General features: G+C 37.8%; 1 protein-coding gene across 16 annotated transcripts in view; it reads left to right on the forward strand.

The window, feature by feature from the left end:
* LOC123029256 (ABI family member 3 binding protein) overlaps window positions 1–17,647 on the forward strand; it is a 133,760-nt gene that overhangs the window by 51,104 nt on the left and 65,009 nt on the right. For 13 of the 16 annotated variants that reach the window (XM_044441958.1, XM_044441964.1, XM_044441968.1 and 10 more), the window contains exons 7-14: window positions 1,970–2,021; window positions 3,070–3,141; window positions 4,250–4,342; window positions 6,252–6,329; window positions 8,597–8,671; window positions 9,561–9,635; window positions 11,119–11,190; window positions 11,511–11,582. In XM_044441958.1, the coding sequence (XP_044297893.1) occupies window positions 1,970–2,021; window positions 3,070–3,141; window positions 4,250–4,342; window positions 6,252–6,329; window positions 8,597–8,671; window positions 9,561–9,635; window positions 11,119–11,190; window positions 11,511–11,582 (589 nt within the window). The remainder of the gene's footprint in view (window positions 1–1,969; window positions 2,022–3,069; window positions 3,142–4,249; window positions 4,343–6,251; window positions 6,330–8,596; window positions 8,672–9,560; window positions 9,636–11,118; window positions 11,191–11,510; window positions 11,583–17,647) is intronic. The other 3 variants (XM_044441966.1, XM_044441970.1, XM_044441973.1) reach the window with 3 other exon arrangements.

Consider the following 17,647-nt stretch of genomic DNA (forward strand, 5'->3'; position numbering starts at 1 on the left):
TGTCTCAGGGCAGCAATAACATAAATAAAAAAGAGACAGCATACTATGGATAAATAAAAACTGATACCTACATGACAATGCAGCAATCACATGTGAAAGCCAAAATGCAATGCTTAATTCCACAATCCTGTTTTGAGAGTTAATCATCTTTATTTTATTTTCAGTGTCCAAGCAGTCAAATCATGATTGTACCATTTATATGATTTTTATGAAAATCAGGTAGATCGTGATTTGATTGTACCATGTATTGCAGCTAGACTGGATTACACAACATAACTTCTAGCTTAGGGATGAACACAATCAGTTCCAGAATTAAGTCAGCTAAAGCTAGGCTGGTGCACCAATCTCAGGACAGGCAAGTCAGAAGAACTGGCTGATCCTTTGGGAGGAAATTAGATAAGCAAACTAAAAAGGAGAGCAGTTTTCTCCCCTTTTCTGTATTTTATACTGAGACTCCTGAAAGATATATTTAGCCAACAGCTGGGAGTTATGGAAGAGGTAATGCAAACAGTCCTAGGACTGTGGTTTCTTTTGGGAGATGTTTGGTTAATATATAAACTTATTTTCTGCTGCAACTATGCACATCTCACTTTATTGGGTGGATGAGGCTGTGGCATAAATTATACCCTTTCCTTTAATCATTTGCTAATTTGTTATTGGACTAACTAGTTCATGCCATGACTAGTTAGCTTTTTTAAATGTACGTTTGACCTCAACAAAAGTAACTGAAATTCCAAAAGATCAGATGAATTACCTCTGTTCATATGTTTGTCAATGCCAAATAATTACTTAAGATTTTTATAAAATTACTGCCAAGTTCTGTGGCAACAGGCAACTCTAGTCAACATGTTGTAGCATGAGTATACTATCCTCAACTTGTTTAAATTAGATTAGAAAATCTGATATTTCTAGAACTAAGCCTGGTAGTTCTATCTGTCTTTAGATGGATGAGATATGCCTTCCCACCACAAACATCTCTTACTGTTCTTTACTGGCATTATTTTCAGTGTTATGAAGTTACAGAAACCACTTTCAATGGATTTTAGTCTGGTGATAGGGATGTTGCTGAAATCTGTAACATAGTCAAATGAGTACAGATTTCTATGGATCACAGCTGTAGATTCCACAGCAGACCAGCACCTTTCCAGTCATACAGAACTGCATACTGGTATTTCACTTTTTGGTGAAAGGAAGGGGGCTGTACTAATTAGAAGTAACTCATGCAGATTAGCATGCGTGCATAAGTTCAAATTAGTGTTATAGTGTACTAGTGCAAATCAAATAGAACTGCCAAAATCTTACTCCCATTATACAAATTCTTGGTATGACCACACTTAGTATATTCTGTTCAGGTCTGGTTGCCTCATCTGAAAAAGGACATTATTGAATTGGGAAAAGTACAGAGAAGGGCAACAAAAATGATCAGGGGGATGGAGCAACTCCTCTGTAAGAAGCAGCTACCACAACTGGGTCTGTTCAGACCCAGTTGAAAAAGTGAGTAAGGGAAGAAGTGATAGAGGTGTGATAAACATTGGTCTGATCCCACATGGTTCTTCTTGTCTTCAAAGGATTTCACCGATTGGCATTAATTAATTGGCTCACAAATGCAAGTTCTGTTCCATTCCATCTAAGTTCTGTTAATGTGAATTGACTGTCATCTGCTCATGGGTTCTGTCAGTGAGCAACTAATGGAACAAAAGGCATCAGACAATCCATAAAACACAGATTTTCCTGTACATTCTGTACATTCTTACTGGTTTTATCTGAACATTCTTACTCGTTTTATGCAAGCTAATGCAATGGAATAATAGCACTACAATTGTGGAATTTCATATCAGAGATATTCTGATCTTTCTTTCAGTTGTAGACATTCACAACTATATTTTTGTGTTATCAAAAAAGAAGTAATATCATGTAATAATAAATAATAACAGATCACTGTCTTTATATATTGGTTTCTTCCCTTCAGTTTATACCAGTAGATTCAAAAGCTCGAATTCCCATTACAATAATCAAACAAGGTAATCTGCATGATTTTTATGCTTGACATATAGAGAATGGATAGCATTTCTTTGTGCATGAAAAGAACATGTGCATATAGTTTTGCTAGCTTTGAGGATGAGGATGGGACAAAAGGATATGCTTATGTTATGAATGGCGGAAAACTCCTCAAATCTCCCCTCCTTAAGCAAACTCACTAGTATCTGTTAATGCCTCACACATGCATGATTAAACATGTCTGAACAAGTCATATAACAGAGCTTCTCATACCTGTAGAAAAGGCAAGAGTAAATCTTGAACTGAATTAACTCTCCTCTCCTCTCTTCTCCTCTCCTCTGCTCTCTTCTCCTCTGCTCTCTTCTCCTCTCCTCTGCTCTCCTCTGCTCTCTTCTCCTCTCCTCTCCTCTCCTCTGCTCTCCATGCTTCAGCAGTAGAAAAGGAGCTCATGCCAGTATCCCATAGGCAGAAACATCCCAATTTATGTCCTTTGGCTGCTCAGATGCATGCAAAACAGAGCTATTATGCATCTTCTTTAAGAAGAATTTGATGAGAATATCTTACATTCAGACTTGTTATCCTCTTCCAGTAAATCATGTTACAGAGGTATTTCCAGCCTTTTCCTAGTCACTGTGGGCCATTTACCTGTAATTTCTCAGAGAAAATAGATTTCTAGCAACTTGGCTATTCATTAAGGAATTTTACGCAATTGTTCTGACTTATTACAGCCCCTACATGTCCACCACACCCAAAATGTCTTTGCTGCAATTAGACAGCAATCCCATCATGAAATATTTTCAGAGTCTCATCCATCCAGTTTTATTTACCAACACAACTTTGCTTTTCAACTCATGGTACTGTAATAACAATAATACCTCCCATTAGTCCTGATTATTGCAGGCTATATGTTGTTAAAAATAATGATCACATGAAAGAAAACTTAATTTGCAATTTTGCAGCTAATCAGACTGTTGAAGAACAGTCATTTCAAATGCAGTTGCTCCCATATACATACTTATTACATGACAAAGGGTCAAATGATTTCTAAAAGTTCCATGCTTATTTCCACAGTACTTCAAAATATCACACATCGGGCACAGTCTAAAAGCCCAGAGAAGTTCCCTGTATCAGGACCAATACAAGGTGACTAAGAAGCTCCTTATTTCTAACAGATGTTTTATCATTCACTTTCAGCCTTTTCTTTTGTAGTTCTCTTCCTTTCAATGGATATAAGTTGCTTTGGATTTTACTAATATTGTACCCAAACCTAGTGAGACGGGGAAAGATCTAGCCTTATAGATAAAATGATCTGTAAATGTAAAAAAAATTAAAAAGTGATCTGTAAATCTGTAAAAAAAATTAGCAATCTTATGGGTAACCTGCCCCCCATTACTCTTACTCTTGTTATTTTGTTATTATTATAAATCACTTTTAAGAGTAAAAGCCCTTCAAACTGGCACACAGGATTTTTTTAAAAAAATAAAAAATTATAAACAGGCAAAAATAAAATCCTATGACATTACTACTACTACTACTAAGTATGCACAAACTTTCTGTTTGAGATGCTCACATCTGCAAATAAGTAAAAATACTTTCTGTTAATGAAATCTGGTTGGAGCTCGCAAAGAGGCCTGTTATATATACATAAATATGTAAATATATATATTTTATTATAAGCCTTCCCGAGATGCTGGTGGTGAACGGGTTAGGAAAAGCTTTTAATAATTAAAATAATAAATACTGCTTTTAGGTAAATACTGAATTTTCCATGCTTCCAAGAGAAAGAAAATCTTCATTAGAAAAATAATTACAACAGCTTGACCCTATGGCTACTAGACTGTGACTAGATAGCCATAGGATATTTGGAGTTTCAGCTCCAGCCCTGGAAACAGATTAGAGTACCTCCCCATACCTTGCTATCAAGGTGAAATAACAGCACTGGCTGTTTTCTTCAAGTTCATAAATAGGAATTCAGAAAAAAATTGTGTTGCAGAAGGACAGGGAGAGAAAACAGATATTACCATAATGGGAAGCTTGTTGGAAGTGCCTCATCCTCCTTCCTTCATTCTACTTAAACATCCCAAAGTAACCATCTAAGTGTTTTGCAGGGCAGGAGGAGCACAGAGATGACATTTGCTCTGCACTGCTCCCACCCTGCGCAGGATGCCTGCAATGTCCTGAGTTTGGAGAGTTACAGGCGCCCCAGCTGGAATGAGCCCTTAATGCATGTTTCATTTACCTCTGTGTGTAGTGCACATTATCATTCCAGATTTAAGTGGAACTCAACAGAAACTGCCTTCTCCCGTGAGATTGGATATATCTGAAACACCAAAGAAAACACTGGGTAAGCAGAAACAAGGCTACATTGTAAGTGGTGAGATTTCAGGTGGATTATGTAGATCAGACTTGCCAAGCTTCTCAGAAGCTAAGCAATCCATTAGCCATGTATTATGGACTGGCACATGTTTGATAGAACCTATAATTAGCAGCACCAAGCAAGCAGTGAGTATAGAAATACCCCTGATACCATCACAGACAGCTAAAGAGAGAAAGATCAGGGGCTCTTGATCCACCCATCTAATAAACTTGAGCTAGTATCTAGTGGGTTCCTACAAAAACCAAAGGATGTGCACATCCAAGTTCTGTCCAAGTGCATGAGGTAGGAAAGCCCTTTGTTGTTGTTGTTGTTTGCCGTGAAGTCATGTCTGACCCATTGCAACCCCATGGACAACATTCCTCCAGGGCTTCCTGTCCTCCACCATCCCCCGGAGTCCACTCAAGCTCACACCAACTGCTTCAGTGACTCCATCTAGCCACCTCATTCTCTGCCGTCCCCTCTTCTTTTGCCATCAATTGTTCCCAGCATTAGGCTCTTATCCAGTGAGTCCTTCCTTCTCCTTAGGTGGCATAAGTATTGAGTTTCATCTTCAGTATCTGGCCTTCTAAAGAGCAGTCAGGGTTGATCTCCTCTAGGACTGACCAGTTTGATCGCCTTGCTGTCCAAGGGACTTGCTGGAGTCTTCTCCAGCAAGGAAAGTCCTTAGGCTTTCCTTTTAGTTCTAGGGAGAAAAGAATCATTCTTCTCTCCCTAGAACTAAATACAATTGAACATGTCTGCATCTCTACTTTGAGGCCCAGCTGTGCTGTAAAGGGACATTTTCTCTCCGTCCAACCGCTCAAGCTTCTGCTTAATGTACTGAAAATGGAAACCAGGGAGTCCAGCCTCTGAGGGCCCATTATCATCTGTCTTCACCATCCTGACAAAATGTAAATAGCTCTCTCTTAAATTCTGCACTGATAAGCTAAACATGCACATCCACAGAGTCAGACAAGGCATTAGTAGGCATGTGAAACCTCTCCAGATCTTCATCCAGCTGCGCTTTCATCTTGGTACAAGTTGCTCTAGGGAGCAAGTCACTTGAACTGATCTGGAAGGTGTACTTAGATGTCCCATTCATTGTGATGGCCCCTCATTGTTTCATGAGTGGCCATAGCTAAAAGGAGGGTAGAAAATGGGGCTCTGAGGAGCCTATGAAGTCCTGGATGCTGTACCCATCATGAGCTGGATCATGCCCATATTGGACTGGTCTGGACTGGAATATGCCCATCTGAATGAAATATTTGCTTCAAACTTGTCCAGCAGAATGCTTTTCAAAACAGAAGGCAGACCTGCAAATCTGCTATTTAATTACTCTACATTTCAAAACTTGTTTTGACATTATGTGGAAAGACTACCTTTTCTGCTCAGGCTCCAGAACTGATGAGTTGCCCCTAAATAAGGAATTTAGAAATAACAGATTGGCAGATGAAGTCCATTTAACTGAAATTTGTGGTTTTGTGTGGAGTTTCAACTCCTTTTGTTAATACTTTTCCTGCACAATTAAACATTCTGTGCTTGTGTGTTTTTTAACCTTTATTTTCCACATTGCTGCAAGAAGATGTAGCAAGGTCTCTGACTAGCTCGTACAAAACATGCATTTGTTTTAGGTGTATTATCTGCAGAGTCACTCTGGTTAGAAAAGGGAGTGCAGTTGTCTCCATTTCTGACACTAGGTGCCATGGAAGATACAACAATATTTAGAGTGGTGATTCTAGATGCTTCATTACTGGGGGAAAAGGAAGAAATGAGACTGTATTTCCATTCATTTAAATTCTTGTCAGATTCTTTGCAGGCAGCATGGTCAGTTATTTGCATTTTATTTTATAATGCGAGGACCATATGTTTATTAAATCCTACTTTTTGCCTTACATAGCTCAGAATGAAAGTCAAGAATGGCCTTCAGAATCCAAGACAGCAGAAGTTCAAGAAATTTCTCCACAATCCTATCCTGGTGATTATATTTCTTTTTCTCTTGATCTGTCAAAATAGAATTGTGCGTATTTTACTTAGACCATTTGTTCTCTTGGCCTAAAATAAGTGAGAAAACTACACTAATTTTGTAAAATATATTGAAATATGCATTTTCCTGTTTGTTCAAACTTTCTATTCTGCTTAACAGATATCTATATGAGATATCTATATGTAGTATATATCAGGAGCATGAAAATTTCCAATTTGAAAGTTCATAACTGAATGCATCAGGCCACCAATTAATATTATATTTGTGTTTTGTAATTTTCAGTCCTTAGTATATGCCAATTGAACTCACATTCTTATATTTCCACAGTTTTATATTATGTGAGTGCATTTATCAGGGAAGAGACTTCATGATAGCTGAAGTATCTTTAGGATAGTTTTTAAATCCGTCATACCAAATAATCATCATACCTTTCTCACTGCCCTGCTGTATGTGCTGTTCTTCTTGTTGTTGTTGTTAGTTGCAAAATCGTGTCCAGCCCATCGTGACCCCATGGGCAACATTCCTCCAGGGCTTTCGGTCCTCCACCATACCCCGGAGTCCACTTAAGCTCACACCTACTGCTTCAGTGACTCCATCTAGCCACCTCATTCTCGGCCGTCCCCTTCTTCTTTTGCCATCTGTTGTTCCCAGCATTAGGCTCTTCTCCAGGGAGTCCTTCCCTCTCATTAGGTGGCCAAAGTATTGAGTTTCATCTTCAGTATCTGGCCTTCTAAAGAGCAGTCAGGGTTGATCTCCTCTAAGACTGACTCATTTGATCTCCTTGCAGTCCAAGGGACTCGCAAGAGTCTTCTACAGCTGTTCTAAAGCAATACAATTTGACTCTGATACAGCTGTTTTCCTCTTCCCTCTTGAGCTGCCCATTCAGTGTCCTAGCTGGAGATGTCAGGGGCATGGAGACAGCACTTTTCAATTAGCGGGGTGCTGATGTCATCTGCCTCCCCCCTCAGAATTCTGTTCCTTCTCGGCTTAGGTCCAGTCCTCGCAGTAGTTGTGGAAGGAAGGAAAATAATGAATGTTCACAGTAATGGTATGCAGTTGTAACACCAAGTATTTCAGGGCAGACTTGTCTTGAATGGACAAGTAACCCCCAGCAGCTTTGTAAAAGACCTGCTGAGATGAAAACTGCTAGAATTGGCCTGTTGATAGAGATCAACACAGTTGCTTGAGGTTTTTAGCCTCCCGTTGAAGGTTTGGCTATGAGGACTGTCATGATGAGTTGTCTATAATATTATTGACATATTTCCATGACCTCTGGCATTATGCCCCAATCCTGACTTCAGTTTTACAGATGAGGAGATTATTCCAGAAGAGTGAAATATGTGGACTGTAAATTCTCAAGCTAGGTAGAACAGGGTACAGAGAATCACAGTAGTGCAGTCCACCAGACATATAGGCTGCAATTCCATCCACATGTATCTTGATAGAACTAAGTTCTCCAAACCCAAGTAAAAATGCATTGAATATGATATTAAGTGGTAGATGTTGAAGCAGCCTGTGCTCAAGAATTTTTTTTCTATGGACTAGAGAGTAATGCTGCCAAATTAAAACTTTAACACTGGCTACCAGTAGCATAAGAAAACACTGGCTGATTTTTCACATAATTGTGTTAATTAGAATTGTATCTGCTACTTGGGAATGCTCCTAAATCCAGAATGGCTATGGGACATACAGATGGGATGTACAGAATGTCGTGCTTCTAGCTCCCATGGGTGGCAAACCCTCTTCTTGAGAGGAGAATTAGAAATGGTTTGGCTACAGTCATCCAAATATTTTTTCAGTTTAAATGAATACTATTCAAATATAGCCCAAGGAACAACTGACTGAGTTCATTGAGGACCAAATGACACATTCATCGATTGTTTTACCTTTGAATACAAGCTTATTTCAGAGGTTTCCAATGTGGCCCCCACAATCCACATCGGGATCCTGCCATGGGAGTAGGGAAACTAACCCTAACGCCAGTGTTAACTACACCACTGTGTATGTTCAAGGATAAATTACTTTAGCACAAGGTACTGTATTTTATAGGAATTATGCATGACATTTTTAGCTTTTGCCATTAAAGGGTTACTATATCTAGTAAATGCTTTATATCCTGAAACCATTTTTTCTGTTCAAAGTAGCTTAATGTCACTGACTTAACATTATGCTAAATTTAATACTAAGTTGTTCTCTACCAAGTTATGCTAATGTGTTTTATGTTAACATTATATTAACTTTTTCAAAAAACTTTGCAGCTATGACTGTACTAGACTGGGAAAGAAGTCAACCTACAGCTCCTAGTGTCTCAGAAGAATCAGAAAGCTCTCCAGGTAAAGAGATACCTTCCTGTGTCTTAATTTGAAGTTATCCTGGACAGCAAATAACATAACTGCATTTATTTAGGTACCGCTGGAATGATGCTGCTGGGATTCTTCAGAATGTTTAGTTCCTGATGTATAATCTATTTCTAATAAAATAAATATAGGTCAACTTTATGGTTCCTTGTGGACAAACCAAGTGCCTTAGGGAGAGGTAAAGTACTGGAGTTCACCATAACTCCCCCCCCCCACACTTTTTTACACTGACCAATAACTGACTGTTCTGTTTTGTACTACTGCTTTCTTTTGCATCATGCATCATTTAGATAAATCGCTTTGTTAATACATTTATTCAATAAATAGCAATACTTTAGAGTCATGTTGATAGAAATATAGCTGTTATACTGACAGAATCTGAGGTTATAGTTCTGATAAAGAAAGGATTATAACTTTATTTTACTACTCTGAAAGTGAACTGGAAACTTCCAGTCCTAACAACTCCTGCGTACGTTTGAAATCTAGCAATTACTGCTGTATAAGTTTGTGCTTCATGCATTTGTGAAGTGATTATAAAGTACTGCTGGAATATAATTGCTAACAATTCAGTCCTGAGCCTACACTGTTGTGTTCAGTGGGAATTATTTCAAGTTAGCATTTAATTATGAGGTTTTTGAAAATTTGCATAGTTGCTGGGACAGTTATGTAATGCATAATGCATTTTTGTATTGTTGACTACAGTTTCTTCATCAAAATATATCATAGCTATTGGAGTAGTAAGACTAGAAAGCAAAATATTATCTTTGTGACTTTGTTGTCATCGTAAATGCTGAAGCACTCTTTGCATATGGCCACAGTGTATTGACTGCCTAAAGAAAGGATATTAATTCTCTCTCTTTTTTAGTTCACACTGAAAGTGACCTTGAGTCTTCGAAACCTAGCATAACACCCATGGTTGAATTGCCACTTTCCACACTGGGTAAATACTTTATGGTGTTTCCACGGCGAAATTAAGCCTAACACTGTTTGTGTCAATGCATGCATGCTCTAGAAAAAACCAAACCAAACCTGAACATTCACATTCTTGTATTCCTGGTGGTGTCACTGCCATGTAAGATTAGCAAGAGGTCACTGCCATGCTAGTAGTTTATAATGGTTAATTATGACCTCTTCCACAAAACCTGACTACTGCAACATTTGCACTATACATAAAATATCTCTCTTACTGACTGGTTTAAACATGGTATTTCTAGGAAATAAAATTAGTAAATGAACAAGAACTTCTTGTCATTGAATTAAAAGTGAGGAATCACACCTTACTTTTAGCCACATTGTGGTTTATCATTTCAAAAAAAAACATTTCCTAAGGTTAAAGGGCCTGGGCATTGGGCTTTGCACATTATAGAAAGCTGCAAATCTGACATGATGAGCACTCAAAATAAAACCTCTTGATTTCCTTGAACCATTATTTTGTTATCCTAATAATGCATAGTGTCACTAAGCAAGTATGAAGCACTGTTCACCATATCTTCCTTTTATGGGCGTTTTTACTTACCATCTTAAGTATCACTCTGATTATAAGAAAAGATAGAAGGGTTTCCTCATAGGAACTGAGACAAGGTGGCCACAGTCCAACAGACACTTAATGCACACTTAATTTCATTGAAATAAATCATCTTAATCAAGTGCTTTTTGAATTGCATTAAACAAAACAAACATTATTTCCATTAAAAGCTATTGACAGGTTCTTTTTCATCTTCCAGCTCCCAGCATCATGAAGGAGTTTCCTAATCTGTGCTATTGAAAGGGAATAAGAGGAGCCATTGCTTACTAAGTAGTGAGCAAGGAACTTCTTTTTCCCTTGGTGCTTGTACAAAGATAATTATGTCACAGGTCCAGTCAAGCTGGAATGTTATTCATGTAGGACCAGCACTATTTTGCATCTTACTGTGAATTCTGCAAAGCCAGCTAAAGTTGTGCTATAGCTTTCACAGTTGTACACTTGACATAGGAAGGGTGGTAAAATTCAGCTGCTCACACCCAACACTAGACACCTAATGAACATCTGGCATCTTATAGCATGCTAAAAGCAGAAAGCATTCCATGCCTAAATTCCATGGATGAACAGGAATAAGTGCAGGAAATACAGATGACTCAAGAAGATACAGGAATTCAGTGCTACTTTTTATGAAGAAGAAATGACAATTAGGGACACCATTAAGTCATTGAAAAGCATGCAAACCCCAAAGCACAGTATTAATGCAGCAGATTTTAAAGTTCTCAATATGAAAGGATTTATCTGATAGCAAACACCTCATCATCTGTACTCACAAAAATCTTCTAGAATATAATGGCTACGTCCTTACTTTCCATCTAAAAGTAAAGGTTGTAAATATTTATTTTTCAGGATATTGTATATTAATATGTTGGACATTTCTTCTTTTCTATCTTTCAACTTTTAGCTCCACGCCATTTTCCAGAATTTCCTAAAACTAAAACAACTCCTCCACTCCAAATACCCACGGAAATATTGGGTAATGGTGTTTTTTAAAGTGTTCTTTTCATTTCAGTTTTACATTAAATTTTCTTGGAAAGGGTTTGCATTCTTAGAGCATGAGCATGATAACATAAAAGCTACATTGTGACATCATGGTGGTGTTTGCTTTTGTTCTAGTTCTTCATATGATTAAGTAATTTATGGTTCAGCCGATTTCATTCAAATATATTTACATTATTTGCAAAATTATATCCCAGAAGATCCATTGTACCAATGAACTTGATAATTATACTTTTCTTTCAAGATGAGCTCTATACTAATTACCTCTATAAAACATGGTCATTTCTTTTACTATAGCTTCGAGTGAAATGCAACCAGTTCCCTCAGTACCCCAAACGCCTGCTCCAAAAACCACACAGACAAAGCCAGGTAATTATTCCCCACACCCAAAGTTGCATTTGATCAATGCAGTTTTACAACAAAATAGTTTCATGCTCTGAACAACTAGCCTACATCCCACAAATATATATGCATGCAGAGAAGCATTATATCGACACAGAATATGAAGCAGCTATCCTCTATACTCATTCAGCTGAGCCAGTTTGCATGACATCCCATGGGGTATTGGAGGGTTGTTCAAGATTTGGATGGCATGACAAGCCTGTCAGCTATTATAATTAGGGCAATTCCATCCACACACAGCAAGCATGCATGACAGGGTTCATGCCAGAATCATGGGAACTGGGTCACTGTTTCCTTGAGGAGTGGTGGAGGGATGGTGCCAGTTTTGACATAGTCTTCACATTATAGGCAATGTGTCAGGAAGAGAGAGCATGATTTCAGTAGACTAAGGCTGGATTTCAGGGCAGTGTGTAAAAGCCCAACTTGTACCATGTACCAAGGTCTTCAGGCTGAGTGATCAGGTCAAAGTCAGCAGTGGTGTACCACTAGATGGGCCATTCTTGGCTCCACTGGGCGCCTGATGCTGCTGGTTTGTACATGGTAGTCCACTTGCTAGTCGTATGCATGGTGGAGCTGCAGACCAACCAAGATTAAGCCAAGCGTTCTCTCAGCTTGCTGGCTGGCCTGTGGGCAATAAGGAGCTTTGAGAGTCTCCTATTTGGGACACCTGTTGCCTTCCATTCTGGGCTTGCAAAGAAACTATCAAGAGGCTGTTACTGCTGTCAAAAAGATCCCATTGCAGTATTAGTAGCTGATTTTTTTTTCTTAAAAGAAAAAGGAGTAAGGCTAAAGGGCAGGCTGGAGAAGATAGAGACTTAGTTTAGGAAAATGTAACCAAACTGCACATGTCTTGATTTTCTTTTACTGTAAATATCAGTCAGGGTAGATCCATGATTGGGACCATGGATCACAGGAAGGGAATGAACCCTTTTCTCCCATGCTATGACCCCCCCCCCACACACACACACACAAGCACACAACTATTTCCTATTTGCAATGGGAGGACCATTGTAATTCATACAATTTCCGCTGGGGGAGCAACTTGAGAATGGGCGGATTTCATGAAGGCTGTGATATCAGGGAAAAACATCTGCAAACCCTTCCTGGCATGCCGTGCTCTACAACAACCACAGCAGGGGTGCCCAGGATGTTCTTCCCCAGAGAGGTGGCTGTCACTGCCAAGTATAGGACTGTCAGGCATCTCTTGCTTGGCGTCACCCATTCCTGAGTGATAGATTTTATCACTCAGCATCAAAATAGCATCTTATTTTGAATGTATATTTTGTATATAAATAGAAACATTTATTCTAAAAGTATTTTTAACTTAATAACAGGAATCTGCATTATTTTATCTTCAGTCTTTTCAAATTTCCACAAATACTCTATGATATCTAGAGTCAGGCCCATCAGATGCTACTATTTACCTGCCATTTCTGTTACTATTTTCACTGAATTCTCTTGGGAGGTTTCAGGGATTTTACCCCAGATTTCCTCTGAAATATTTTTAAGCATTTCTGCTATCCCAGAGGGAGACATTTATTTTTATTTATAAACATTCTGGGTGGCCAGTTTATGGTGAACTTTAAGTTTCTAAAAAGATGCCTTTGTTGTTTTATTTTATTATTTATTATATTTTTCATAGATGCTGATACCTCTGAATCTATGTAAATAGTATGAATGCAGTTCCTTCATCCAAGAACTCTGAATCATACATTTTTTTCTTTCTAAAAATTGCTTGTGTTCTTTCTGCTGGCAGTGAATCATTTTTACAAGACTACAAACAAATCCTTCACTTCAGTTAGTATAAATGAATATGCTTTGTAGAAAGAGTACATTTTCCTTACACTACATGAAAAATGAAAGTGGTTCACTTTTTCTTACATTTTTAGCTTATCTTCTAAGTGATAATGTTTTCATCCCCCTTTCTTCTAAATTAAAAAGTAAACCTAAAATTGCATGGAAGTAAGAATTAGTTCCCTGTTTTACTTACTGTGTAGGATTTATTCCCATCCAGGTCATTCTAACGATGAACGTTATTTCAGAAGGATTTCTAGCTATGCAGAGTGTGATATGTTGATCTCACTCTGATTTAATGATTAGACCCAGGTATCTGTCCAGGGATGGGCAATCTAGTGCTCTCCAGATGTTTTGGACCACAATTCTTGTAAGTCCTAGCTGACATGGCCAGTGGTTAGGGATCATGGTAGTTGTAGTCCAAAACAACACTGGAAGGCATTCAGTTACCTATCCCCTATTCTAATACTAGTCATGCGAATAAGTTGTAGGCTACTCCCAGGAGTGAAATTAATGGGTCTAAACTTTGCCCAGAGACTATTTTCAAAGTTTAGTAGGCATGATCCAACAGCATAGGGGAAGGGGGGGGGGGAGGGGTTCCTTTTTTCTGTGAGAATATTCAGCCATACAAGATGATATGTGTATATAGCTACACAGAATTCTCCTTAAAGAGACAGTAATAGGGAACCAAGGCACATGTTCTGAATACTCTCAAATTAATATTTTTTCAGTAAATATTTAAATACCTGAAACTGCTTGATCCAGAAGTAAGTAAAGCAGATTATATTTTTGTGGTGCCTTGTTCCATTTTTATAACTTCAACATTAGGTCTACATTCTTCTATCTCACAATATCTTCTCAAAATGTTTTCTTAAGCTTCCTTTGCTTTTGTATGGAACCCATTATGATATTTTCATATTAATTTTTCTGTTCCAGGTTACAGACTGCACACATACTGTGTGATTCTAATGCTGTGCATAATTTTCTGATTTTCTATATCTGCACTGTCTGCACTTGGTGAACAATATAGTTTCTTTAAAAAAATGACCCTTGAATATTTCATCTAGTTTCACTTGATTCTTCAAAATCTCTCCTCTTGCTTTTAAAAAGTGTGTTCATTTTTGTACAGCTGTCCTGAACTTGGTGACTCCCAGTGACTGATAAGATGAAAGCAGGACAACTCCTGCTATGTCACAGGACAAATCAAAACTTTTAAAAAACATGAGTACTTGTAGCTTGCTTAGATGTAGAAGTATGGTAAGAAATAATGTGAATGCTGCCACTAAACCAGAAGATGGATCTGGTTAGATTCTAAGACAAAACAATAGACAGGATAAAATGCAGAGGACAATATGAATCAAAGCCTTCAACTTGATGTGTTAATAAAAGAGGTAAATACTCATAGGTACCTGTGGTCATTAAAGATGGGCCAAGCATTCTGGAAGCATTGTACTGTCTGGAGTAACAACTGGAACCGAAGCATGGGAAGGCAAGTTAAGTGTGATCAAGAATCTGGAAGACACAGTTTCTGTGGTACCTCAGTCAACAATATAACTCTGAGTAATGGTTAGGGAACTTGATAGTAAAATGCCAAAAATCCATCTCAAGGTCTCAGAACACTTGGCCTATATTTTCTCTTGTCATTGCATGAAATACAGATTCAAGCCTGAGGATGACCACAGAGTCAATTTGAAAATTGCAGAATCCTATTTCCAATGACTTCATTACCCTTTAATTCAATTGTATATGCTGTAGTTTACTACTACTCTGCAGTAAATGGTATAGTAGAAGTGGAGAGTTAGAACATTCTTTTGTATGGTTAGACAACATTTGTAGTTTGAAATAAAGTAGTCATTTTCAATTATTCTGCCTTCATAAAACCTTGAGGGAACCCTGAGCAACTGTCATGGAACTATTTTGTGTTACAAGGACTCTGGGTGTGACCTGCAGTGTTGATGCAGGGAACTGGTTAAGTATCTTGGGTCTCACTATCTCTATTTAGCAAATCCAATTTGCAGGACATGATTAGATATGCTTGTCAGCTACTAATGTTCTTTCTGCTAACCCTCTGATAAGTTTCTGAGGAACCGCAAAGTTCTCCAGAGTTTTAAACAGACTGCTATTTAAAATTAATAGTACCTCATTGCTGACATTCATTGTTCATTTAGACATTTTTCTTGCTGAAGTTAAACAAACATGGCTTTGAAGAGTGGCTGTGTAGGAGGTTGCCTGTGAATGCAGTATATGTTGCCCTGAACTCTCCAGAGAATAGGTGGGATATAAATTCAATCAATAACGGTAATAACATCCAGCACTTTAAGAACTATAAATCTAATAAGCTGGACACTGTTGTTGTGTCCTATTGGAACATGCATCCCATTTTCAAAAACCAAAATTAAACAAAAGCAAACAAACTAGAATGGAAATTAGAGGAAGAATATAGAAGGAATCAGAACAAGGAAAATGGAAGCCATCAAATATATTTGAATCACAATTAGAGTGCTATTTTCTATAGCTTTCCAATAGGCTTTTCTCTCTGTCTGAATGTAATACTTCACAGCTTCTTCTTACATTCATCTGTTGTTTCAATAGATTCTGTAAAAGTAAATACACATTTAGCAGTAAGTTAATACTTTGTAATAACAAGAACAATGTTACATTGATAGAAACCAAATCTTGAACTTTATATACTTGTTTGATTTTATTCTCTTCTTAGGAAAGGCCTATCTCCACATGTGTCTTGCCTCTAATAACATCTCTTACCAGGGCATCCTTTTTCCTGAAGGATCTGGATCTCCATATTCTAACTCACTCAGACTTAACTCTGCCCTAGGGATCAATACAACAGTCCCCCCAGTATCCCAGTACAGCTGGCCAGACTGTTTTATTACATTCAGTATGAGAGTCTTCATGGGAGAGTCTCTTTATATTCTGTATTATGATCTAATTAACACACATTAATCGGCTTGCATGCCTGGGTTTATCAGTAGCCAGTGTGCAGTAATGTAGCAGTGACTGGCCCTAAATGCTAGATAATTATAAAACTTATCTGTTATGGAACTAGTGACTGTCAACTGTTTCACTTACAGCTTCTTTTTTAGATAATTGACAAGGATAGATCCTTTTTCCTTGTTCATTTCAAGCAAATGAAACCTATTCATACAATATATTTCCTCTTCAAGCATTATTCATTTATTTCATTAATTCTCTACCTTGTCCTTGAAATGAACTACTTCTTAGCTTTGAGATACAAAGACCTTTTTGTTGTACTCTGATGTTTTTGGATGGTTTTACATCTAAGGCTTTACATATGTGACTTGTTTGTGTTCCGCCTTAGGTGTTGATTGCAATAAGGCCAGCCAACGAACTGCATAAACAACTGTATAAAATGAAAAGTAGGAATAAGTTTTCAACAAGAAATTATGTGGGTCTATACAGGTGGCTTAATTAAAAAATAATAATTAAGAATTGGACTATGCTACTGAAATCTGGCCAGCAATATTTGAAGTAGTAAATGTGGTACATTTCCTTTTCATAAATACTGAATTATTTCTTCAGAGTTATAATGGGACAAAAGAATTCAAGGAGTTGATAGGAAAATAGTTAACCAGTGCCTTTCACATTTCTGGATGTTATTCTATCAATGAGCACCTCACTGAACCAATTTCTATAAAATTACAGAGGTGGCATTATCTTAATGAGAGTACTCAAACATGTGTACACAATGCATTTGGGGGTGTGGGGAATGGAAATACATTGGAATTATATTTGGTTTTTCTAGTTCCATCAATCTTGTAAATGGCATGGTTTCTTACAATTCACAAGAATATACAATTCTTACTCATACTGAAGCAGTGTCCAAATTTTAACCAGCTCTTCCTCTCAGCACAGATGCAAGTTGTACACCAGGGCAATCCAGAGGATGGGAAGTCTGTGTGCACAGGCAATACCACATTTAACTGTTCCTCTCCATGTCCTAGCTTGCATAACTTGACCTGGCAAAAGGGGAGTCTGGTTGGCAGTAGAAGAGAATGTGTGCAGAAAATTAGAAAAACATTTGGCTGAAATTCAAAGAACTGCACAACTGGTTTTGTACAGAACGGCTTCTTACTCCTGTCCAGTGTCCACTTCTGCCTGCTGGCCTCTTATTTCTCTTGTTGCTATTTTTGGTAGAGTAGTTTCAACATAAAGGAAATGTTCTGTAAGTATATGCTGGGAAGTCAAGGCAATTTACCCAC

This window comes from Varanus komodoensis, unplaced genomic scaffold, assembly GCF_004798865.1.
Source record: "Varanus komodoensis strain SLA01 unplaced genomic scaffold, ASM479886v1 scaffold4, whole genome shotgun sequence".
Taxonomy (NCBI): Eukaryota; Metazoa; Chordata; class Lepidosauria; order Squamata; family Varanidae; genus Varanus; species Varanus komodoensis.